The 26,559-nt window shown below is 43.5% G+C and overlaps 2 protein-coding genes across 3 annotated transcripts in view; one reads left to right on the forward strand and one right to left on the reverse strand.

Annotated features, from left to right (window-relative positions):
- Mindy2 (MINDY lysine 48 deubiquitinase 2) overlaps nucleotides 1-6,704 on the reverse strand; it is a 37,646-nt gene extending 30,942 nt beyond the window's left edge. The window contains exon 1 of one of the 2 annotated variants that reach the window (XM_048331697.1): nucleotides 5,729-6,704. In XM_048331697.1, the coding sequence (XP_048187654.1) occupies nucleotides 5,729-6,565 (837 nt within the window). In that variant the 5' untranslated portion in view covers nucleotides 6,566-6,704. The remainder of the gene's footprint in view (nucleotides 1-5,728) is intronic. The other variant, XM_048331695.1, reaches the window with a different exon arrangement.
- Nucleotides 6,705-15,715: 9,011 nt separating this feature from the next.
- Adam10 (ADAM metallopeptidase domain 10) overlaps nucleotides 15,716-26,559 on the forward strand; it is an 81,522-nt gene continuing 70,678 nt past the window's right edge. The window contains exon 1 of the mRNA XM_048331694.1: nucleotides 15,716-16,019. Within this exon, the coding sequence (XP_048187651.1) occupies nucleotides 15,965-16,019 (55 nt within the window). The 5' untranslated portion in view covers nucleotides 15,716-15,964. The remainder of the gene's footprint in view (nucleotides 16,020-26,559) is intronic.

A 26,559-nucleotide genomic window follows, 5' to 3' on the forward strand; every position in this document is an offset into this window, starting at 1 on the left:
TCGGTGGTTAATTGAAGGTAAATGTCTCATGGACTTTCCTGCCAGGGCTGGCTTTGAACTGTGATCCTTAGATCTCAGCCTCCTCACTAGCTAGGATTACAGGAGTGAGCCACTGGTGCCTAGCAACTAGCTACTTTTTAAAAATTACATTTTCTCATTTACTGGCTCATACCTGTAATCCTAACACCTCAGGAAGATGAGACCTGGAAAACTGAGGTTTGAGGCAAGCCTGGGGACTTCATCTCCAGTTAATCAGCAAAATGCTAGTTGGGAGATGTGGCTCAAGTGGTACAACAGCAGCCGTGAGCAAGAAAGGTGAATGAAGAGACTGAGTTCAAGCTGTGGCATTGGCATACACACAAAAATAATTACATTATTTCTTTCTGTATCATGACATTGTCCTATTTCTGCTTCTCATTCTATATGTCAAATTGTACAAATGCTTCTTTTTTTTTTTTTTTAACTAATTCAGATAGTTTTTATTTGCCAGTCCTGGGGCTTGAACTCAGGGCCTGAGCATTGTCCCTGGCTTCTTTTTGCTCAAAGCTAGCACTCTGCTACTTGAGCCACAGTGCTCCTTCTGGCTGTGTATGTGGTGCTGAGGAATTGAACCCAGGGCTTCATGTATAGGAGGCAAGCACTTTTACCACTAGGCAATATCCCCAGCCCCCAAATGCTTCTTTCTTATTCACTTGCTTTTAACACTGCCCTTTTTGTCTAGTGAAGAATGGAATAAAGGAGGAAGTAAGGCAAGACAGGATGCTTCTGTTGGCAATTTATAATGACTCACATGAAAAAAAGTTGAGGATTATAGCCTATTACTTTCTGGAAAGATTATTTATTCTTATATCTACCATACTTGCATCTACACTATAATCCCACAATTTAATTTTTCACTATCATTTTGACCTCTTTCTTGAGACCTAGTCCAAGCTTCTAAAGACATAATAAACATTTATATTTTTACATAGTGATGAGACATTTCTAATTTGATACCACTAAACTCTGGCAACAAGTTCCCCTTCTAACATTATTCCATTTAATTTTCCTTATCACTTAAAAGACTCAACCAATCTCTATTATCCAGATTTGAAGAAATGGTCTCATTGCTTTCATTTTGTTATAACAAGTTAGTGATGAATTAATCATTGGCACTGTTACTTTGTCTTGATCAAAGAGAGATGGCAACCAGCTATCCTTATCAGCTCTTCCTGTGCTTACTATGTGAAAGGCCCTGGGGATTGATCCAGGGCCCAAAACAAATAAGTAAATAGACATGGCTCAATGGTAGAGTGTACATTTAGTGTATAAAGCTCTGAGCTTGATCTCCAACACTGAAGGAAAACTGTGTGTGTGTATACGTATGCATGTATATGCACATACATATAAAACGTTCATCATTTTATTTAGTACTTAGAATAGCTCTATTGTCAGCTATGTACCAAGTCTAAGCACCTTTAGTGATAGGTCCTCTAAAGTCTCATACTACCTTCATATCTTTTTATTTTCTTTCCTTCAACATTTCTCAAATATTTCTCAGTCTTTTGCAGTATTAAAAATGTCTGAGGAGGGCTGGAGATATAGCCTAGTGGCAAGAGTGCCTGCCTCGGATACACGAGGCCCTAGGTTCGATTCCCCAGCACCACATATACAGAAAACGGCCAGAAGCGGCGCTGTGGCTCAAGTGGCAGAGTGCTAGCCTTGAGCGGGAAGAAGCCAGGGACAGTGCTCAGGCCCTGAGTCCAAGGCCCAGGACTGGCAAAAAAAAAAGAATAGAAAAAAAAAAATGTCTGAGGACCTCAAATAGCTCTTGTCTTTGTGAATTATATATACCAATATTTGCCATATTGAAAATTAAAACTGAGAAGGATTTAAAACACAAGACTATATGGACACATCCCATTAACTTTTAGGGCATCATCACCCATCACATAGTCTGAGAAACTATGGCAAATGAAAAAAGTAAATAAAATCTTAGTATTATTTTGAAAATAGTTTTGACCTCTTAAAACCTCTGGCTCACTTTGAAAAACATACTTGTGGAGCTGGGAATATGGCCTAGTGGCAAGAGTGCTTGCCTGGTATACATCAAGCCCTAGGTTCCATTCCTCAGCAGCACATATATAGAAAACTGCCAGTTAAGTGGCGCCGTGGCTCAAGTTGGCAGAGTAGCTGCTAGCCTTGAGCAAAAAGAAGCCAGGGACAGTGCTCAGGCTCTGAGGTCAAGCTCCAGGACTGGCAAAAAACAAACAAACAAACAAACAAAAAACCCCACACTTGTGGATTACATGCAATTTTGACTGCGCATGTCCCTGAGCCTCTCTGTGCTCAGGGCCAGCTCTCTACCACTTGAGCCATAGCACCATTTCCAGTGTTTATGTGGTACTGAGGAGTCAAACCCAGGGCTTCATGCATGCTAGGGAAGCACTATGCCACTAAGCTCCACTCCCAGCCCAATAGATTTTAATCAAAGGAAATTTCAAAAACAAAAAATTTAAGTTCCTGTGAGCTCAGCTGATTCATAGACAATCTTAATCTCTCCTACATTATCATCCGTTGTGTTTAAATCATTGTGTGATCTGGGCTGGGGGTATGGCCTAGTGGCAAGAGTGCCTGCCTCATATACATAAGGCCCTGGGTTCGATTCCCCAGCACCACATATACAGAAAATGGCCAGAAGTGGCGCTGCGGCTCAAGTGGCAGAGTGCTAGCCTTGAGCAAAAAGAAGCCAGGGACAGTGCTCAGGCCCTGAGTCCAAGGCCCAGGACTGGCCAAAAAAAAAAAGTTAATATGCTTAGCTGGGCAATGGTATAGCCTACACCCATAATCCTAGCTACTCAGGAGACTGAGATCTGAGGATGGAGGTTCAAAGCCAGCCCAGGGAGGAAAGTCCGTGAGACTCTAATCTCCAATTAACCACAGAAAAAGCCGGAAATGGTGCTGTGGCAAGTGGTAGAGTGCTAACCTTCAGCAAAAGGAGCTTACAAACAGTGCCTAAGCCCAGAGTTCAAGGCCCAGGATGGGCAAGAAAACAAAATTGCTTAACTGAAGTGATAAACAATATTTAAGATCTGTTGAAAAGTAGCATATCTTTAGCAGAAGTTGGGTGTTGTTATGAGAAAAAACAAACCAAGCATCCACAGGATGCTAAACTCTATGCATGCTGCGTATGCTCAGGTTTTCCTCTATAGTTGTCTCCTTGGATCCACAGACCCATGAACACTGATGGTCTATTATGCTGCTCTACATTATTATTTTTTAAATCCATCACCATTATGAATCATTAATGATTACTGAAAACTGATTTTTGTGTCCATAGATAGCCTAGAGGAAGGAAAAAATACCTAGTCCACAAATTTACAAAATAATCTTCAAGTTCATTAGCATGCCTACTTGATCACACTTGACCAAACCCATTAATTTTACTCCTGCTAATTTTATTCCCTTTTCCTCTCATTGCACTTCAATCAAGGATAAAGGTTCCAAAAAAGAACAGTTTCTTTTTCTTTTTGTACTTCAGCATCTTTAAATATAACCTTGGCTCAGAGATCCTCTATTCATTTGCAGACCTAATGAACATGTCCTATCTTCTGTGGGGCCTTCCTTAGACATACCCTATCCTCAAGTACAATTTTTTTTCTGTACTTCCATAGCACATTAGAATATCTCACAAAGACCGCAATAATTGTATATATCTGCCTCCTCTCTCTCCCTCCATATACAGAACTCCAGGAGGGCAGATTTGCCTTCTTCTCACTCATCTTTCTATTCCTAGTACCTTGCACAAATGGGACCTAAATATGTGACCATGACTTGAATCTACTGTTCAGAGTGAGTTTGATGTTCATATATTCCCAAGTACTCCAAGAGACACAGCACTTACTCCTGCTTTCAAATCCTGCAGTACTATATGGAAACTGAGGAGAGAGAAAAGCCTATAGGAAATAAGTAGTTATTCCTTCCTAAAGGAGACTAAGCCCACTGAACCAATTCTAACTTCCTGCTCAGGGTTTACATCAACTGGGTCCTCCTGACCTTTTCAATTTGATTTTTAAAATTAATCTCCAATATGAACTTACCACTCCCATCATCTAATACACACACGCACACGCACACACATAGACATTTCATTCTATCTTCATTCCTTTTATATACACTCTTCTCTCCCCCAGGAATTACAATTCCCTGTTATTATAAATTCTTTTCCTTAAAAGCATAGTTCAAGATGCACAAATTCCATTTCGTTTTCTGGAACTATGCCAAACCAAAGGAAAATTTCCTGGTTTTGGACATCTATTACATTTCCACTTAACCTAACATTTATTATTCTATATATTATTTATTTAGGGTTTTTTTTTAAAGACAGTCTCACCATGTGGCTAAAACAGCATCAAATCTGTAATTCTCCTGGTTTAGCCTTGCCAGTATGGGCTTATAGGCATGAGCCCTAACTGGCTATTATTCTTTAAAGTTTTAAGCATTTCAATGCAGTAAGCCCAAATGTCTTGACAACTCTTCAAGATGAGGCTTTGTCTCCACTCAAAACATCAGAGTTTCATTCTGCACCACATAATGGCAATGTTTCTAATCTTATTTCTTTGGTATCAACCCTTGCTGGCAACAGGAAGAGAAGGCATGTAATAAATCTTGTTCCCTTAACTTGATTTTCTTCCTACCTGGTCAGAATAATGCAAGATATTTTTCTTCTAAGGAACATTTTACCCATGACACAATGTCAATTTTAAAATAATCAGTTCTGTGATTTGCATCTTACCCTGAAACTACATAGGCATTTCATTTATAAGTAACTCATCCTGGAAGTAACTTGTCCTTCCCTTTGCTGCTCCATTACCTTAGACATATTTCAACTGTAACAGTTTGAGCTCTCTTAACAGATTCTAATTCACAGTTATTGGTAATAATAATATGTTAATATCTTTCAAGTCAAGTCAAAGAAGTGAAGCAAGGAAAAAATCAGGCATAAAATGAAAATTTCTTTGAAACCTAAGAAATTATGGTAATTGGGTCTTGGACCAATTAAATGCACTTAAATGCACTTTGTCTAAAGGCCCAATTCTTCCCTATGACCCTTAAGTATTCACACCCAAATGGGGCAAGTATTTGCTGGAAAACTGACTAGTCATCAATTATTAATTTTAATTAATATCATCATAATATTTGGTTGTTACTAGCATAATAACCAAAACCTACTTTACGATATTATAGATTGAGGGCAACTTCTTAGGAGTGTTTTCTCCAGTTCTTCCATCTTTTGTATATGATATGGTCAGTTAATTATAAGTAATATAAGAAAGTAGAGTTTAAAGTAACCATAAAGTATAGGATGTTCTAAATCCTACTTTGCAAATTCAGTAGATCAGCCACGATGGTTCAACTAAATGTTGAATTCTTTAACACTACTAAAGAGATTTGAGGTCAGAGGCTCAACTGCTACAGATAGGTAGCTAAATAGGATCAAATCTGATAAGATAGATCAGATGTCTAGAGAGACTGGCTGTTATATTGATCAGATACATATGCATATATGCATACACACATATACGCATATTCTTTCCACAAGGGAGTCCTGGAACGAATGTCATCTAAGAAGAAAAAGGGACAGATGAATGAAGAAAAGGAGGAAGCCATCAGCTGACAAGCAGCAAGCTTCCTCACCCCGTTTCGCCCCTCCCAGAAGCAAGAGGAAGTAGAAAGCTGCAGAATGTACCTTCCAGGCCAGCAGCAAAACATTGAGGATGGCCAGCAATGGGCAGGGTCCATTCTCATTCTGGGTGATGATGGGCGTGTTCTCTTCCTTCCACTGGATCCACTTGATGTGATACACAGATTGTCCGGGAAAGCGTTCCTTGGAGGCCGCCAACACCTGAGCGCTGTCCTCCCCGTCCTCCTCTCGGCACAGAGGGGCAGCGCGGGCCACCCTGGCCGCGCCCTCTCCCTCCTCCTTCTCGTCCTCCTCGGGGACTCTGGGTTCGGCACCCTCCTCACTGTTGAACTCGGAGCTACTGGGGAAAGAATGGAGGTTGGAGAACGACTCCAGGGAGTCCAGGCTCGGCGATTCCTCAGGAGGGCTGGGCTCGCTGCAACTGCTGCTCAGGCCGCCGGCGCTGCTGGGCTCCCCGGAGCCGGCGGGCGCGGGACTCCGGGCTCCCGGGTCGCCGGCGGGTCCCGACCCACGGCCCGCTCCGGCCTCGGCGGGCTCCGGGGAGGCGGTCACCTTGTGCCGCCCTCTCAGAGGCGCCTCCGCGGCGACCGGACTCTCCGAAGCGCTCTCTTTTAAGTCCGAAGAGGTGCACGGTCCGGGAGCCTGAGGAGAGCCCGTGGGGGAAACTGAGTCCGGGAGGCTTGGGCCCGCCGCCGCCGCCGCTGCCTCCGCCGCCGCCCCCTGCCCGCTCCCGCCGCCGCTGTCCGCCGCCCCGACTCCGGGACCATCCCCAGCGGCGAGCCCCGGCTCCGGTCGCCTTTCCAAAGGAGAACCTGCCCCCGGCGCTGACCCGGCCGCCACCCCGTGTTCTCGCGGCTGCAGGCTGTCAGGGCCGCTCTCCATACCCGGCCACCCTCCCCGCGCTCTACAGAGACCGCAGCCGGCTCTCCTCAGCCAGCGCCTCCGACGCCATGACAGCCGCCCCGGGCAAGCTACGAGCGCCCTAGCGCGGCCTCGGCCAGGCACGTCACCGAGGGCGCCGGGAGCGCGCGCGTGCGCGCTCACGTCGGCCGCTCGGGGCGTGTCTCCGCGTGACAGCGCGCGTCGCAAAGGGGCAAAGGAACGCGGCCTGCTAGGTCCGCCCTCACGGCCCCGCCCGTCCTCGCGCGCGCCCCCCCCCCAGGCCTGGCGGGGGCGTGGCTGGGAGGGCGTGGCCGCGCCCCCGCGCGCCCGCGCGCGCCTGCGGTTCGTAACGCGAGTAGGAAAACATCCTCTCCCTGTGTGGCCGGAAGTTGAACTCCGGGGTTAAAGGCGGGCGCCACGGGCGGCGGAACGCTTGGCTGTGACCCTTGCCAAGAGTGGGTGGTCCGATGTCCCAGCTTTGGGGCTCAGGCCTGGGAAATGGGGGTGGGGATGGGGGGAAACGAGTGCAGAATTAGAATTCGCGGTTGTAGCATTCGGGTAGGAGCTGGTTCCTGAAGGGCTCGGGAAGACTTGTTCTCCCGGCTTGTAGGGTATGAGGACTGGAAGCGTGTCCTCTGAAATGCAGATCTTAAATGGCGGGGGTGGGGGTGGGGGGTGAGGGGTGGGATCTGCTCGAGAGGCGCGGACCTCATTGCCCCTGCACGAATTCCAGCCGCCCGGGGCTTGGGGCTGGGCCTCCAACGCCCAGCTCCTCACCCGCTACTGATGACACTTTCGCCCTGCAGGAGGCGTCAGTGCCGCTGTTAATATTGGCTTGCTCTGCTAGGGGAAAGTAGGTAATTTGGGCCAATAATAATCACAATAGCTTGTGTTTCCATCGGCCAAGTCTTGGCGGTTTTGCTAACTTGGCTTCGAGATGCACTGAGTCAGGGAAGCCAGCGCCTGAGGTGGGGGGACGCGGGGGGGGGGGGAGCCGGGAGGGGGACTCAATAGCTGGGTGCCTGTCATCCTAGCTGCTCAGGAGGCTGAGATCCGAGGATCGCGGTTCCGAAGCCGGCCCAAGCAGAAAAATCCACCCAAAAGGTGGAAGTGAGGCTGTGGCTGAAGTGGTAGAGTGCCAGCCAGCTTTCAGCAGAAAATGGTAAAGGGAAAGTGCCCAGCTCATGAGTTCAATATTGGAAGCCTCACCCAGAGAGAGAGAGAGGAAGGGAGGGGGAAGGAGACACACACACACACACACACACACGGGGTGGGGAGGGGAGAGAGAGACTACTCTTCCTAGAAATGTACATACCTGATAATAGAATGTGATACTTTGTATTTTTTTCCCCTCAAGGCTGACACTCTACCACTTCAGCCACAGCTCTACTTTTTACTTTTGTATCTATATTGGTTAGAGAAGATAAGACAAAACTACTAAGTGTTGTTTTATTCATTCACTGGGTTCCTAGTGTGATGGGTGGATACAATGTTTAGCACGAGGGATGCCCCTGTGACTAGCGGAGAGATCCTGTGAGACTTACTGTTTATTTTGTTTTTTTCTTTATTTCTGCCTTAGACCCTTGTGCTTGCTCATCAGGCACTCTGCCACTTGAGCCAGCTATGCCTGCAGCTCATTTGTGTGGGTTTTGCTTTTTTTCTCTTTCCTCTGTGTTCACATGCAAACCCGGGGCTTCAATATACATAGGACAAGCACTCTACTATAGAGCTATATCCCAGCCCAACCCCTTGGTGATTTTATTTAAGTTAATTTTTACTGTAAAGGTGATGTTCAGATGGGTTACAGTTACATATATTAAAGTCTAATTTTGTTTAAAACAGCATTATTAAGTGTCCAGTTTGTGGTATTTGTAACATGCAAATAATATGCTTTGATCAAACACGCACTCCCTCTATATAAAGTGCTTTTTATTTATTTATTTTTTTTTTGCCAGTTCTGGGGCTCGAACTCAGGCCTAGGCACTGTCTTTGAGCTTCTTTTCCTTAAGGCTGGCTATCTACCACTTGAGCCACAGCACCACTTCAGGCTTTTGTTGTTTATGTGGTATTGAGGAATCAAGCCCAGGTATTCATCATGCTAGGCAAGCACTCTACCACATTCCTGGCCCCTAAGTTCTTCTATTCTTCATTGCTATGTTTATAATATAGAATCTTTCTTCCTTTTTTTTTTTTTTAGCATGGGCATAATATTTATCCAATTCCTAGAACACAGGAAAATTAGAAAAGATAATTGATAAATGTCTTTCTTCAGTGTTGAGTTTGGGATTTTTTTTTTTTTTTTTTTTGTCAGTCCTTGGGCTTAAATTTGGGGCCTGGGTGCTATCCCTGTGCTTTTTTTGTTCAAGGCTAGCACTCTACCACTTGGGGCCACAGTGCCACTTCTAGTTTTCTGGAGGTTAACTGGAGATAAGTGTCTCATGAACTTTCTTGCCCATGCTGGCTTTGAATAGTGATTTTCAGATCTCAGCCTCCTGAGTAGTAGGATTACAGGTATGAGCCACCAGCACCTGGCAAATTTAGGATTTCTGGTGTGTGCATTATTTTCTATGTTGATCCATAAGCAATAAATCTGGTTGCATTTTCCTATAAAGAATTATAAAATTAGGGCTGAGAGTATGGCCTACTGTCAAGAGCGCTTGCCTCATATACATGAAGCCCTGGGTTCGATTCCTCAGCACCACATATATAGAAAACGACCAGAAGTGACGCTGTGGCTCAAGTGGCAGAGTGCTAACCTTGAGCAACAAGAAGCCAGGGACAGTGCTTAGGCCTTAAGTTCAAGGCCCAGGACTGGCCAAAAAAAAAAAAAAAAAAAGAATTACAAAATTAGCATTAAGAAACATGTTTTTGCCTAGTGCATTGCCTCAATCATAGCTCTACTTTGAAATTCTGTTTTTCTTAGTTGCATCATAAATTTTCTAGCTATCATAACGGAAACTTGATGTCATCTTTGACTTGACTGCCATTACACATTCCTTTCCTGTCTTCATTTCCTCTGCAGCCCTTAGTCCTAATCTTCTTACCACTCAGAGTGTGGCAGTATTCTACTTATTCTAGTTATGGCCTCTTCCTTCGCATATTGAGCCATAATCCAAACATCTTATTTTATTCTGTTGCTGTATTTATAAAAATGAGTTAATAGTACTTTGTAGTCAGCTACATCAAAATTAGCCATTAGAGCTGGAAGCTGGTGGTTTTGTGCTTGTAATCCTAGCCATTCAGGAGGCTAAGATCTGAGGAATGTGGTTCAAGCCAGCGGGGTCAAGAAAGTCCACAAGACTCTTATTTCCAATTAGTCACCCCCCCAAAAAAAATGCTGGAAGTGGAGCTGTGGCCCAAGTGGTAGAGGGCTAGCATTGAGGGGAGAGTAAAAGGCCTAGGGGCAGTCCTCAGGACCTAGATCTGGCACACGAGTACACAACAATGATCAGTTCTGAGCAGAACAGGGACGAAGGGACAGATATACTTTGATTTCACTTCTTTTGCTTTCAATTCAACATACATGAGAGAATTTTGAGTTAAAATAAAGGGTTTCCATGTAACCCAAATTACCATGGCTTTGGCTTTCAACTGCTTGCAGACAGTCCAACCTCCTGCAAGGTACATCCCTGGCTCAATTATTTCCTTGCACCCCATGAGGAGTCCACACCTGCTTGCAAACAAAGCCAGTCCTGTGCTATTCTAGCAGGTGCTGCTTCTACTCCCCGCTGCTTTAGCAGATGCTCACCTGTCCTGGTAGTGGCAGAGAGATGCCTGCTTGAGAACAGAGGGAAGTAACCTTTTCCTTTCTGTTGTAGCCCTCATATGCCATCGTGTTCAGGAAATTGTCCTCTCAGTCTTCCCTTTTAAATGTGGGAATTAAATATATGCATCCTGGTAGGTCATACCAGGAGTGGATTCAAGAAATAATAGTCCATCATTTTCAACTAAGAATCTCGACTCCTGAGTTTTATGCCTGTTTGTTGTTGGATCAAGTATATCATACTTGCTTTCTTCGTTCTCCAAAAATTATTCTGGTAGGGGCTGGAGCTCAGTGGCAAAGCATTTGTTTAGCAAGCATGAGACCCTACATTCAAACCCCAATAGTGAAAATAAAAGGTGGGGGGAGAAAAGAAAGGATGAGAAAAAGAGAGAGGAAGGAAGGAATGTAGAAAAAGAAATAGAAAGAAAGACAGAAAGGAAAGAAAGTTTTGCCAACCCATCACTTCGACAAATACCTATCAACTCTGGCACAATTGTTCTCAAAATGTGGATCTTTGTATTAGCAGTTCACTATTAAAAGTGAGCATTCTTGGGGCTGAGGGTATAGATAGAATGCTTGCTTAACACAGTCAAGGCTCTGAAAAAATAAATAAATAAATGGCCTGATTAAATGTGCAGAATCAGGAACCTGGTGTTTTAACAACTCCTGGGCTTCCTGTGATTCTGCTCTGTGTAAAGTCTGATCATTACAGATCTAGTACTGGGGAAGCAATCCCTCCCTACTTGTTTGGCAAATAAGTAATCTTTAGCAAAAGACAGCTCAAACAGCTTCTGAACTTACCTTCTATATCCAATGTTGAATTTCATCACTCTCCCCAAATTCTTCAAGTGTTTGCTTTCTAGTCAGTTTTGTCTAAACATTTGTCTTTGAGCACTATGTGTGGATAGATTAATCTTCTAAGTTATGACTAAGACTATATCATCCTGATCCCAATTTCTTTTTTATCCTTCTCTCCTATGTTTGTTTTGGGCACTAGTAGGGTTTGGACTCAGGGCTTTGTATCTGGCACTCTGCTGCTCAAGCCAAGCCTCCTGAGATAGGATCTGGCTTTTGGCTGAGATTGGTCTGGACCATAATCTTCCTATTTACACTTCCTCCTATTTGCATCATCGATGTCTGGGCTAGCCTTGAGCCCTGACCCTCAGATATGAACCTCCTGGATAGGTAGAATTACAGACACAAGCTACTGATATCTGGCTTTCTTATTTTTTTCATGTTAAATCAATCTCTCTGTCACCTACACATTAAATATTCACATAGTTTAATTTTCTTTTCCTCACAGTAAGGGCTTTTTTTTTTTTTTTTTTGGCCAGTCCTGGGGCTTGGGACTCAGGGACTGAGCACTGTTCCTGGCTTTTTGCTCAAGGTTAGCACTCTACTTCTTGAGCCACAGTGCCACTTCTGGCTTTTTCTGTTTATGTGGTGCTGGGGAATTAAACCCGGGGTTTCATGCATGCTGGCAAGCACTCTACCACTAAGCCACATTATCAGCCCCAGGGCTATTTTTTTTTTTTTTAACACTTGAAATGTTTAATGTAGCTGGCTATGGTAGTACACACTCATAATCTTAGGACTTGAGAAACTGAAGCAAAAGTATTGAGAGTTCAAAGCAAATCTTGGCTACATAGTGATCTACACCCTGTCTCAGACAAAAAATAAAATAAAACAAAAAGTTTAGCATATGCAATTAACATCTCTGCCCCCAAAGGTACAGGAGATTGAATTCAGGGCTTCAGGCTTACTAGGCAAGTGTTCTATCACTTGAGTCACACCTCCAAGTCCAATTTCTTTGTTTTTGTTTTTTTTCTTTGCCAGTCCTGGGCCTTGGACTCAGGGCCTGAGCACTGTCCCTGGCTTCTCTTTGCTCAAGACTAGCACTCTGCCACTTGAGTCACAGTGCCACTTCTGGCCATTTTCTGTATATGTGGTGCTGGGGAATCGAACTCAGGGCTTCAAGTATACAAGGCAAGCACTCTTGCCACTAGGCCATATCCCCAGACCCAAGTCCAATTTCTTGATAGAAAGCCTAAACATTTATTTTAGGAAAATTAGAAAACGCCATTTTCACAGGCTATTATTGAGCCAGTACTACATCCAACTATCAATTGTATTTTATAATCAAGGAAATATATTTTCTATTTATTTGTTGACACTGACTTTCCAAAACAACTCAGTCAAAAGCCAGGCACTGTAATCTAAACCTTTATTTTATTTTTTGCCAGTCCTGGGGCTTGAACTCAGGAACTCTTCCTGAGGCACAGTGCTACTTCAGGCTTTTTCTGTTTATGTGGTACTGAGGAATCAAAACCAGAGCTTCATGCAAGCTAGGCAAGCACCAGTAAGCCACATTTTGAGGAGGATAAGACAGGAGGATAAGAGTCTGAGGCCAGAGTAGCCAACATAGTGTGGTACCATGTTTCAACAACAAATGAATCAAATACACAATAAAACAGATATGCCCAACTGAGTCTTTTATTTTCACAATATCCCTTATTATGAGAGCAGTTGTCAAACTTTGGTGTCATTAACTCTGTGGGAAGCCATCTAAAATGTCTGTTTCTGGGCTCCACCCCAGGAATTCTGATTCAATAGCATTGGAAAAAAGCCCAGGAATCTGCAGTTTCAATAAGCATCCTAAATGATTTTAATTCAGGTATTCAATTGGTCATTCTATTGCAAAACACTAATCTGGAACAGTACTGGATAATAACTCCTTGCATTGTTGGGAAGTATAGTTGGTAATTGTTAATAGGCATAATATAAGAATTATGATCCATTTGGCTTATACTTCTAATAGCAAAACTTCCTAACTATGTATTGAATATGTACAGTATAGTTCTTTGGGGGCATGGAAGAGAATATTAAGCATGCTCACACAGAGGCAGCCTGATGCAGCAGGAAAGATTATTAACACCTGGAATCAGAACCTTGATTCAGCCATCTACTAATTTCACAAGCTTAAGGAGATCAACTTGACTTCAATTTCCACTTTTTTTTTTAAAGGACCACAAAAAAGGCAAGGGGAAGTCATTAGCATAAATGATTTGCTATGTGGTTTTGTAAGTGAAATGGAAAATTACAGCAAAGAGTTTATAACCTGAGAAGAACTTTTCAAATATATCGTTATTCTGTATGGTGCTGTTTATGTGTGCTGTCTTTGGTCTCTGGATAATCATAGTTTCTATAAAGTAACCCATGATTCATTACGGATACTAGTAAGATAGATTTTGAACTAAAATGTAATTGAAATGACTGGAGCCACAGGAGTGTAGGAAAACAAACTCCAAAGACTTTTTGGTCTAGTGCTTAAAATGGAAGCCGGAGATTCCAACAGTGACTGGGATACTATGGGCCTGAGGGACATTGGACAAGCTCAGTCCAAAGAGGGCAGTCTCTCCTCACTTCCTGCCAGCTGATATGCAAGAATCCAGGTCTTCTGGACCCTTGAAGTTTTCAAGAAAAATTGGAATCCTGGCTGAACCAGGAAAACTCCCAGATGTTGACTATTTTGATGAATCATTAAGAAAAAAAAAAAAAAAGAACTGAAAGTCATGCAAACATATCTGTGAATATAATTTGGTTTTTGTGTTATCAGGTTGTAATCGGTACCTTTAAAGGCTAGGTTAGTTCTAAGTAGAAAGGGAAGAGAGACAACATGGAGAGAGAAGTTGTTAAGATTCCTTTGATATTCTTAGAGTCAGATGAGGTTAACTGTAAGAGGGAGGGAAGAAGAAGAGAGTAAAAGACTAATCACTGGAAGTAGAGCTATGGTTCAAGGTGGTAAAACAGTAGCCTTGAGAGAAGGAGCCCAGGAGTTCAAGCCCCATGACCAAACCCACACTCAGAGAGACAGAGGGAGACAGACAGAGAGAGAGAGAGAGAGAGAGAGAGAGAGAGAGAGAGAGAGAGAGAGAGACTAGGCAAACGAGTTTGGTTTTGGGCAGTCCTTCAATGTTTGACTGAGATATCAGAATTTTAGGAATTGAGAGGGCTTTCCTATTTTTTTAATAAATTACTGGAACAGAGACGATTTTATTACTAAAGTTCAATAGTTATATGTTGGTTATATATTTGCTAAATAGGCCCTTATTAGAATTAACTATAGAAAATGCTGTGCAACACAAAAAAGCCATGAGATATCTAGAAGATGACAGCATCTCTGTAGAACAGTAAAAAATCATGTGACATCCACGTAATATTTGCAAAAAACTGTTTCCTAAGACTGTATTTTTAAAAAGAAAACCCCCCACTGCATTTATCCTCTTAATTCCATATATTTCATTAGAAATAAATGGTCACTATTAATAATGATGGTTTTGGAATTTGAATCTAAAATATGGAATAAAATTACAACAATCAATTTCTCAAACCTAGAATCAAAGACTCATACTGTTTTTATTTTTGTGTGCATGTTAAAAGCATACTTTTATGTCCGTTGCATAAGATATACAGAGCAAGATATAGGAATTTATTGTTAGTAATGTTTGTAGTGCCTTGAGCTAGCTCAAGTCAGATGCCAAATAGGTGAAGAATACCTAATCATGAGTCCTAACTCATGAAACCTGAACTTAAAGAATCAACGTGAACATGCGCTGTATAGGAACTGGAGAAGAGACAGGCGAAGGTTTTCTTTGCAGATGGGTTGGGACAGAGTGGTTGAAATGGGGACATTTTCCTGGGCTGTATAGATTAAAGACTGTCTGGCTTTCACAAAGGCCTAGTCTGTGACATTAGATTGCACGGAGAGGTCAGAAAAGTATCCTTTAAGCATGGTGTCTTTTCTTTCTGGTGGCTGCCTGAGAGATCTATCAGTTATGTCCCTAGCACTGGAGGCTGTCGCGGCTTACAATTGAAGCTTGCGGGGACTGCTTTTGTTTACTTGGTGGCTGGCCATGGTGCGTCACGAGCGATAGAAAAAAAAAAAAGAAGAAACAAAAACCTCCGTTTCTTGCAAAGGAGAGGAAGACAATCCCTCGGTTGTACCTTCTCACTCCCACTTCAGCTTAGGTGAAGTCCTTGGCACCTGTAAGACACCCGGCGCTTTCACACCGCGAACCGAGCCGTCCTGTTGTGGGGGCGGAGCCAGAAGAAGCCCCGCCCGCAACCCCGCCTCCTAAATCCAATCCCAGCTCTCCGCCGGCGGACAGGAAGCAGCGGCGGGCCGAGCAGCCCGGGAAGTGGGCGCCGTGCGCATGCGCGCGCCCCTGGGGCGCCTGGGGGAGGAGGAGGAGCGGGAGGTAGGGGCGCGGCTTCGCGTGCGGATTGGGTGTGGATGCGTCACGTGCGAGGAAGGAGGCGGAGATCCGGGACACGGTGGGGAAGAGAGGGAGGGTGGGGGGGGGGGAAAAGAGAAGAGGCCTGGAGGAGGGAGGGAAGGGAAACGGGGAAGGGAGGAAGGAAGCGGTGGAGGGGGAGGGAGGTCCCTGTTTTGGTGGAGCTCGGGAGCGTTGCCGGCCCCTGAAGTGGAGCGAGAGGGAGGTGCTTCGGCGTTTCTCCTGCCGGGGGAGGTCCCGGCTTCCCGCGGCGGCTCCGGACCAAACCCCTTCCAGCTTCTCCCTCCGGATCGATGTGCTGCTGTTAACCCGTGAGGAGGCGGCGGCGGTGGCGGGCGGAAGATGGTGTTGCCGAGAGTGTTAATTCTGCTCCTGTCGTGGGCAGCAGGACTGGGAGGTGAGACACGACCACCCTCCCTCCTTGTCCCCCTTCTCCCTCCCCACTCCACCCCAGGAGCGCCGGGGCCGCCGCGAGCTCCGCGGACCGCGGCGGTGGAGCGGAGCCCGGGCCGAGCGGAACCCAGGCGCGGCGCGCGGCGGGCGCGTCAGTCAGTCAGCCCGGCCGGCCGGCGGCGCCACTCGGGCGCGCCGCGCTCCCCGCTCGCTATTGTCCCCCGCGCCCCGACCGCGTTCCCAGCGGTGGCGGGCAGAGGCGGCTGCGAGCCTCCGGCGAGGCCTTTCCCCACGGTCCTCCCCTCCTCCTCCTCCTCCTCCTCCTCTTTTCTTCTCCCCCAACAACCCCCCACACCCGCCCGGCGGGCACGGGAGAAGCAAAGTCGGGGAGACCGGGGTCATCCGTGGAAGCCCAGGCCGGGCGCCCGCAGCCTTCCGGAGGGCGCGGACAGCTGTCGCGGGGCTGTCGCTTCGCTGCTCGCCGCCCTCGTTCGCCCTCCTCACCTTCCTCCCCAGCCCTCGGCCGGGTGGCCGATGCCGGGAGTGTCCGCTCCTCCGCGCAGGCTCGTGGGAAGTTGGCGATGTGTGCGGCCCGGCTCGTTGTATTGTTCGGTACCGAGCGTGAGGATCCAGACGGTGTCGTCCCCCCCAACCCCCCAACCCGATCTGCAGTCGGGCCGCCGGTGGAGTGGCGACCGTCAGCTCCCGCTTGTCCCACAAGAGTACGTGGTGCTCCGTCTGGCCCGGTGCCGAGTGCCCTAGTGTGTTTGGGGGAGTATTTGGGGTGTGTGTGTGGGGAGAGCTCTGGAGGATGTGTTTTGTGTTCATTGAAAACAGTTTTGTCGCCTTACGAAGGGAAAGGGGTTGCTGGGGTGAAGGGCACGTTGTCTCGGGGTGTCCTGTGATCTGCTGGCTGGATTGGATCTCTTTGGAGCAGAAGGACGGACCTTGGAGGTGACCCGACTTGCAGAGTTTAACAAAACTTGCAGGTGCAGTTCGGTGGATTGTCAAAACAGTGTATCTCCCCCCTCCCCCCCTCAAGTTGGAGTTACATTGGCTCAAGTGGCATTTCTGGGCGACTCGAGTTTTGAAGACAATGACTTTTTAAAAAAAAATTTCCAGTGGCATTGTTTTGTTCTGTGTAAGATGGTTTATTTTAGGTAAGATTTTGACTTGTCCCAAAGTAGACTTGAAATCCTAAAAGTATGCTTATCCTTAAAGTATCCTTAAAGCGTTGACTTGAACGCTTGGGATGAGTATCTGTAGCCTAATTTGATCATTTAGAAAATACCTAATTATTGCAAGTATTGTATTGTTCTGTTCTATTCCTTTGTCCCCTTGACTCATACTTCTGTTTCTGCTTAGTCTGAGGCTGGTATTGGTGTAGTCAGACTTCTGTGGTAGTTTGTAGTGTTCATTTGTTAGATGCACATTTTAGACTCAAAGCTGTGACTACATGGTTAGTTTTAAAGTGATCAAGGTTGGAGACTCTATAAGGACCCTTTCATTTAACATTTGTATTTCAGTTCTAACTGTGGCTTCCAACACTTGTCTTGTTTTTACTTTGTGTGATTATAGTCAGGAGTTAGACACTATTCTCCACAAAGTAGTAAAAGTCAAATACAGGGGACCCTTTACATGGCTAATGAGAAGTGCTTTTTCTAGAGATTGAAAACAGAAACTGATTACTGAAAAACAAATAAATTAAGACCCTTATACAGAACTTTAGTACTGAGCTTTGAACTCAGGACCTTGAGCTTGCTAGGCAGGACTTTTACATAACACTTGAGACATGCCCCCAGCCCTTCAAGTTGTAATTTTTGAGTACAAGGGTATATTTGTAATTCTGTTGTACAAGTTTGGTTGTTTGTAAGATGTTTATGAGATGTAAGTTTGAGTACATTAGAATTGAATATGTATTAATTTTAACAAGTGAGATGAATATTTTCTGTAAGATTAGCAGATTTACTTTAAAGTGTAAATTCTTCAGGTTAATAAACTATTACTTGCTTTTCTCTTTCCAACTATCAGTCACTGAATGTTTTCATACCTGTGTTTGGTATGGGAAGCTGGAAAGGAGAATTAAAGTGTTTAGAGTCATGAAACTAAGTTTCCTAATGTCTATTCTATCTAGCATGGAACATCTGTGTTGTCTTTGTAAAAGGATGGAATACCTATTTCTGTAGTTCAACAAGTGTCTAGATAGAATTGTCCTCATATCTTTATTATTTAATAAATTATAAAATATAAAGATACTTTATTATCTGGAACTTTACAGATTAGATGAAGGTAAAAAAAGTATGTGTGTGTAATACATTGCTTTTTCTTTTTTTTTTGTTTTTTTCATTATACATTGCTTTTTCTTTTCTGTTTTTTTTTAAAGACTAAGTCTAACTGTGTTCCCAAGCTAATTAAGTACTCAAACTCAGAGTCTTGCACATGATAGGCAAGCACCCTGCCATTGAGCTCCATCTCCAGCACTTTGTAGATCTTAGTGATTTTCCTATCCAGTAGCTGGTATTGGGCTTGAACTCCCAGCCTTCCTAATCTTGCCTGCCTTCCTTCATTGATGCCATTCTACCACTTTAGCCACAACTTCACTTCTGGCTTTTTTTTACAGGTTAACCAGAGATAGCATCTCTCAGATTTGTCTGCCTGGGCTTGTAGTATTCAGATCTCAGCCTCCTAAGCAGATAGGATTAGACGTGAGCCATCATTGACCTGTTGGGTTAAGAGAGAGTTAAGGTGTTTTCCTTTTTGAAACTACTTGCTGTGTTTGAGAAATCAAAAGATATTTTAGTTGTAGTAATAAATAAGATAATGTTTGGTTTGGTAAAGTGACATATGGAATATTGGAACGTGATATACTTTTGTATGAAAGAAATGTGGGGGCTGGGAATGTGGCTTAGTGGTTGAGCACTTGTCCAGCATGTATGAAGCCCTGGTTTCGATTCCTCAGTACCATATACACAGAAAAAGCCAGAAGTGGCATTATGGCTCAAGTGGTAGAGTGCTAGGAGTGAAAAAGTTCAGGGACAGTGCCCAGGACCTAAGTTCAAGCCCCAGGACTGGTGAAAAAAAAAGAAATGTGGTATAAGTGCTCTGCCTTGTACCATACACTATAGAAATAAACGTTCTGGAAGTTTGGCCAAATGAATTGAAATTATTAAAGTTTAAGCTTAAAACTCCCCCCCCCCCCCCTTAATGTCTAATAGCAAGTTAGTGTCTCCGAGACTAAGGAAAGAAGTCTTTGTAAGGAGCTCTGGGTCTGTCTCTTTAGAGTTCAAAAGTTCAGTGAAAGTTCTGTCACCTTCACAAGGCCCATTTCTAGCTCTCCCCTCCAGGAACAATATCTTCTCTGTATATGTATGGGACCTCTGTTGCAGGGGTTGAGGAACATGAGCATGGCAGGCACTGCTTATTTCAGATGTGCTTTTAGTAACTAGTCTCAGATCTTCAAGGGTGTTGATATCACTGAAGGTTTCCTAGATCCTAAGGTTAAAGTGTATGGGATATGTGTGTAAAGGACATTTCTCTGATGCCTGTTGTACAACTGAAGCTATTCTGAGAGTTTCAACACTTAAGATACAGGACAGTACTTTACAGTTGAGCAAATGGAGGATTGAAGAGATCATTATTCCAGCATCATCTACTGCTGAGTGGTGAAATAGAAGTTCAAACCATGCCAGAGGGTTCCCAAAGCCTGTGATTTTTTTTTTTTTGCCAGTCCTGGGGCTTGAACTCAGGGCTTGAGCACTGTCCCTGGCTTCTTTTTGCTCAAGGCTAGCACTCTGCCAACTTAAGCCACAGCACCACTTTTGGCCTTTTCTATATATGTCGTGCTGAGGAATCGAACCTAGGGCTTCATGTATACGAGGGTGAGCACTTTGCCACTAGGCCATATTCCCAGCCCTCATTTTTTTTTTCTTTTAAAGTCAGGACCTGGGTGCTCTCCCTTAGCTTTTTCCGTTCAAGGCTGGTGCTGTTACCAGTTGAGCTCTACAGCTCCATTTCCAGCCTTTTGGTGGTTAATTGGAGAGCAGAGTCTCATGGATTTTCCTGGCTGTGCTGGGCTGGCTTTAAACCTCAATCCTCTGATATCAGCCTCCTGAGTATCTAGTATTACTGGTACCTAATGTAATGTTTGTGATTTTTATGTATTGCTCACTCACACCTGTGTTCTTTTTCTTTCTTGATTTGTGTGTGTGTGTGTGTGTGTGTGTGATAAGGCTTTCACACATGCTAGGCAAGTATTTTACTGAGTGGGCTTCACTCCCAGTCTGTTACACACACACACATGCTCGCACGCACACGTACGTGCACACACCCACACACACACCTTGTTTTTGCAAGTTGAATTTCCCCTAATCTGGAAATAGGAACAGTTCAGATTTTAGGTTTTCAGAGATGGGATGCTCACCTAGTAGAGTCTATGCAAATATTCCACAATCTGAAATATTTCTAGTGTCTCATGTTTGGGGTAAGGTATTCTTAGCCTATGGAAAACAGTTTGTAGACTGTTGGTGGTAGGGCTGGAGCTCAGGTCCTGGGTTCTATCTCTGAGTTCTTTAACTCAAGGCTAGTGTTTTATCACTTTGAGAAGACAGCACCACTTGTGGCTTTTGAGTGGTTAAATGGAGGTAAGAGTCTCATGGGAACTTTTCTGTCCGGGCTAGCTTTGAACTATGATCCTCAGATATCAGCCTCCTGAGTAGCTAGGACTATAGGTGTAAGCCACCAATGCCTGGCTAGTTTGAAAGTTTTTAAGAAAAATTGATGGGTTATGATTTCACCACATCTGTTTATCTCAGTGAACAAAAAAGAGACCATTTCTCTTTTATTGGGATCAGAACCACAGGAAAAATTAGTTGAGGGCCATAGAGTAAAAACTAATTTAGCCCTTTCTCTTTTGGGATATAAACAGAAACTTTGCTTTTGAATTGAAGGAAATGAAATAGAGCAATATATTTAAGAGGTACATTTTTCTATCATTTGAAAATTCCTATATAATAAGTCTCTGAGAACAGACTTAAAATTTTGACTATTTTAGATAGAAGTTTTCCTAAAAATGTATTGTTTGCTGTCATCTGGAAGCAAATTGAATTTAGTCTTTGCTTAAATGTTGAGGTTTACATTGAGGAAAACTTAGTTTGGGAACTGTATTATTTCTGTTTTTAATTTTTCTAGGAAGTATTGAAATGGCATAGCAATTTATCATTTCTCTAATTTTTTTCTAATTATGCTTTTGAGTTTGGTATCTAATTTTAACAGTATGTCAACTTTTTGGTTAAGTGCCTTGAGTCTCTTAAAAAACTTAAGGATGCTACCTTCTAGTTAGTTTCTAATTCCCCCCCCCCCCCCAGAGGTTGCTAAATAATCATACTTGCCATGCTTGCACATGAAGTAGAAATAATTAAGTGCTAACTCTTCCTTAGGGAAAGTGGAAGTCTAGGTAGTTTTGTTTTTTTTTTTAATGTCTGTGTTTTATCTTTGTAGAGTTCATTGTTGAAGATGTTTTAGGCACCCTGAACAACTAGGGTGAAGCTGTGCTCATGTGCTTGCTGGTTAGAGTGGGGCAGGGTAAAGAGTGAAAACTGATAAATAACTTTGAAGATATAACAGATAAGGCCATGTCTTAGAGCTGAGTCATGAATACTCTGGTTTTAAACTAATGCAGTACATTATTGATACTTAACGTACCCTAAAATGTCCAATTGTAATACTAACTGTAGGAATGTAAGCTGTAAATTAAGAAAAAGTTTTTTTTTGTTTGTTTTTTTGGATGGTCATTGAGCTTGAACTCTGGGCTTGGGCGCTGTCCCTGAGCTCTTCAGCTCAAGGCTAGCACTCTACCACTTGAGCCACAGCACCACCTCTGGTTTTCTGGTGGTTATTGGAGATAAGAGTCTCATGGACTTTCCTTCCCTGGTCTGGCTTTGAAACTCGATCCTCAGATCTCAGCCTCCTGAGTAGCTAGGATTACAGGTGTGAGCTACCAGTACCTGGTTAATTTTGTTTTTTCCTGTACTTTAGGAAACTCAGTAAAAGGTAGATGGCAAACACTCCAGGTTCTGTGCTTGTTTTATTTTTAGTTTGTAAGAAGTGACTGTTACAGTAGCTGTGTGTTCCAGTCTTTTTGTTTGTTTGTTTTTGTTTTTTGGCCAGTCCTGGGCCTTGAACTCAGGGCCTGGAGCACTGTCCCTGGCTTCTATTTTGCTCAAGGCTAGAACTCTGCCACTTGAGCCACAGCGCCACTTCTGGCTGTTTTCTACATATGTGGTGTTTGGGGAATCAAACCCAGGGTTTCATGTATATGAGGCAAGCGCTCTTGCCACTAGGCCACATTCCCAGCCCGTGTTCCAGTTTTTTTTAAAAACTGTATTAAAGTTAGATTTATTGTCTTTTTTGTTTGTTTAACTCCCCCCCTTAACTCTCCCCCCCCCTATATATCCCCTCCTTTTTCCTTTTTTTTTTTTTTTTTGCCTGTCCTGGGGCTTGAACTCAGGGCCTGAGCACTGTCCCTGGCTTCTTTTTGCTCAAGGCTAGCAGTCTACCTACCACTTGAGCCACAGTGCCACTTCTGGCTTTTTCTATATATATGGTACTGAGGAATCGAACCCAGGGCTTCATGTATACAAGGTGAGCACTTTTACCACTAGGCCATGTTCTCAGCCTCAGCTTGTTTTTTGGTGATGGTCTAGGACCCTATGTTCTACCACTAAGCTATACCCCTCAGCCTTTGTCTTTTTTTTTTTTTTTCCCCTGTCCTGGGCCTTGGACTCAGGGCCTGAGCATTGTCCCTGGCTTCCTTTTGCTCAAGGCTAGCACTCTGCCACTTGAGCCACAGCGCCACTTCTGGCCATTTTCCATATATGTGGTACTGGGGAATTGAACCCAGGGCTTCATGTATACCAGGCAAGCTCTCTGGCCACTAGGCCATATTCCCAGCCCAGCCTTTGTCTTTTAATTATATTACATTATAATGGTTAGAAAACAGTTACTTTTTTTTTTAAGTCTTACTGTGTTGCCTGGGCAGGTCTCTAACTTGTGGGTTTGAGTGATCATCCTGTCTCAGCCTTCCAAGTAGCTGGGATTACAGACAAGTACCTCTATGAAGGGATATATTTTTGGAATGGCCTCATTTAAAACTTGGTCTCGGGCTGGGAATATGGCCTAGTGGCAAGAGAGCCTGCCTCGTATACATGAAGCCCTGGGTTCAATTCCCCAGTACCACATATATGGAAAACGGCCAGAAGTGGCGCTGTGGCTCAAGTGACAGAGTGCTAGCCTTGAGCAAAAGGAAGCCAGGGACAGTGCTCAGGCCCTGAGTCCAAGGCCCAGGACTGGCAAAAAAAACAAAACAAAAAAACCCCCAAAAAACTTGGTCTCTGTGAAGTACCAACAGTGTAGTTTGTGTGTGTGGAGAGTGTTGGAGCAAGGCAACAGCAGTTATTGGCATAGTTGCTAACACAAAGTTTCAGTGAGAAACCTATGTGAACACTAATTGGGATAGATAAATTGTAAATAGGAAAGACTGTGGACATAGTAACATTGTGGTTTTAAATCTGAGCCTTAAGCTCAAAATCACTGAGGCAGACCTTTCAAATTGTTGGAATGATCTGTGCATGGGTGGTTCAGTGGTAGAATTTTCAAATTGTTGGAATGTTCACATGGGCAGCCATATGACCAACTTGATAAAGAGCCTGGTGTTGTTGTTTTTGTTTGTCTTAATTTTAAGAGGAATAGATTTATTTAATGGCTGAAAACGATTCTTCTAAGCAACTCTGCAAAGTCTACTTCTGAAATAACATCTAGCAGTGGTAATTCTTTTTTTTTTTTCCCCTAGTCAGGAAAAAGCCAATAATTTTACTGGAAGAAGTGTTTCAGCCCATCTTGGAGGTGGAAGTAGAATTAAATTTAAGATTCAAAGCATAGCAATAGAGAAAACTGGTTAGCAGTGGTAATTCTAACTAGTTTAGCTGTCAATTTTACCCTAGGGCAGAGAAAGCAATGTTAAGGATAGTGGAAAAGTACTTACTAATGCTACCAGGTAGCTTTCCTCCAGGGCAGCCACATTGCTCTCCTCCGTAAAGGTATTACCTTCACACCCATTTTTTTTTTTTTTGGCCAGTCCTGGGGCTTGGACTCAGGGCCTGAGCACTGTCCCTGGCTTCTTTTTGCTCAAGGCTAGCACTCTGCCACTTGAGCCACAGTGCCACTTCTGGCCGTTTTCTGTATATGTGGTGCTGGGGAATTGAACCCAGGGCCTCATGTACACGAGGCAAGCACTCTTGCCACTAGGCCATATCCCCAGCCCACCTTCACACCCATGAAGCTATGCCTGACTCAAGTAGGTTGCACATACAAGAAGGCTAAGAACAGCCTCAGAGGATGTACTCTTCTTTTGCTGCTGGGTGAACTACGTCAAAAAGTACTTACTAATGCTACCAGGTAGCTTTCCTCCAGGGCAGCCACATTGCTCTCTTCCTCTGTAAAGGCATTACCTTCACACCCATGAACCTATGCCTGACTCAAGTAGGTTGCACATACAAGAAGGCTAAGAACAGCCTCAGAGGACGTACTCTTCTTTTGCTACTGGCTGAACTGCGCCTGAGGTTATGACAGTTCCAAGTAAACTACATAAGCTGTCCAGTCAGACACCAGAGATTACTGTGGATCTGACTGGCTGAGTCAGGAAGCCACAGTGTGGAGTGAGAAGAAAAGTTTAAAAAAAAAATCCTACTTGAATTTATCAGAGTAAATGAAATGCCAAGATATACAATATATACTTCCAAGGCGGGTGCTGGTGGCTCACACCTGTTAATCCTAGCTATTTAGGAGCCTTAGATCTGAGGATCATGGTTGGAAGCCAGCCCGAGCAGGAAAGTCCATGAGACGCTTATCTCCAAAAAACTACTCAAAAAGCTGGAAGTGGGGCTGTGGCTCAAGTGGTAGAACACTTGCCTTGTGCAAAAAGAAGCTCAAAGACAGTGCTTAGGCCTGAGTTTGAGGCCCCAAGACTGGCAAAAATAATTTTTTAAAGTATATGTATATAGTTCCAGTTCTGTATTGTAGTTGCAGGTGAAACAAAGTTTTACTAAGCTGTGGGGACATTAGGCAGTTGAGGAAGAACTTAGATAAAAGAGACAATATAGTAAAGTGCTTGTAGATTCCTTGCCTGGCATGTTTAGGCTATGACAGGAAATCAGCAGCAGTACTAACAGTCATGGTAACCAGGATTTCAAGATCTGTTTCTAGGCCATGATAACTATGTAGTAGAATATTACAGAATGTTGGTTGGTCTCCATATTGAGGGTTTGAGATATGGTGCAATAAAGGATAAATTAGCCAATTAGTGAATTGGGTGATTGAGTCTTAAGAGTAGTTATTGTAGAAGTAAATATAGAAAAAGAAATGGCATGGAAGGAAAATTTGTAAAACTTGGCAAATGTTTAATGTGAAGCTTACAAAATTTATTGAGGGCTCACTGTGTTGAATTTAGATCTTAGAGGCTTTACATTGGAGAGGGTGTAGTTTCATAAAACTTTGAAGATGGTAGTCTTTGAAGTTGAAGATATCTTAAGATTTTGAGTGTAGCTAACAAGTTGTGAGTTGACATGGACGTCAAAGCTTGGATTTTATCTGACCTGCATGCTCATACTTGGAAACTCTTGAATATTCTGCACAACTCTTCAATAATTTGTGGCTAGTTATCTGGGAAACACAGTTCCCATTATTACCTTTCCCATGTGCTATATTTTCTTTCAATCATGTTCATCCCTCCCCCTTTGCCTTCTCCTTTTACTGTCTACTGGTTTCTACCTCCAAATAATTCTTGTATTTTTACACTTCTATTACTCATTTTTTTAAGGTCTAGATGCTGAATGTGAGAGAATGCAACTATTTTCTCTCTCAGTCTGTCTTATTTTTGCTTTACATGTTGATCTCTAGTTGTATCTATTTTCCTGAAAAATGATATTTCAGTCTTCTTTATGGCAGAATAATACTCCATTGCTTATATGTGCACATTTTCTTTATATAGACCTTCTCCATTACAAAACAGATAAATTCCATTTTTAGTAGTTGAAATACTAGAATATCATTATTAAGTATCAGAAAATGGAATTTAAGAGAGCCAGTAATTCCTTTTCCAGCATAGTTTTATCCTTTTCCTTTTTTGCATCATGATTTTTCTGTAATCCAAGCTAGCTTCAAACTTGCATTTCTTTTGCCTCACCTCCTGAGTGCTAGAATTAGAGGCATGCACTATTGTATCTGACTTTTACCCCTTTTTAATATTAGTCATTTAGTCTTTTCAAATGCCTACCATGAATTTACATCATACTATTTGTATATTTTTGTGTCCTCAAAAAATATTAAAATGTGCGCGCAAAGTAGACACAGGTTTTTGTTTTTGTTTTTTGCCAGTCCTGGGGTTTGAACTCAGGGCCTGGGTACTATGCCTGAGCTTTTTCCACTCAAGGCTAGCTCTCTACCACTTTGAGTCACAATGCCATTTCCAGTTTTCTGATGGTAATTGGAGA

This window comes from Perognathus longimembris, chromosome 23 (assembly GCF_023159225.1).
Source record: "Perognathus longimembris pacificus isolate PPM17 chromosome 23, ASM2315922v1, whole genome shotgun sequence".
Taxonomy (NCBI): domain Eukaryota; kingdom Metazoa; phylum Chordata; class Mammalia; order Rodentia; family Heteromyidae; genus Perognathus; species Perognathus longimembris.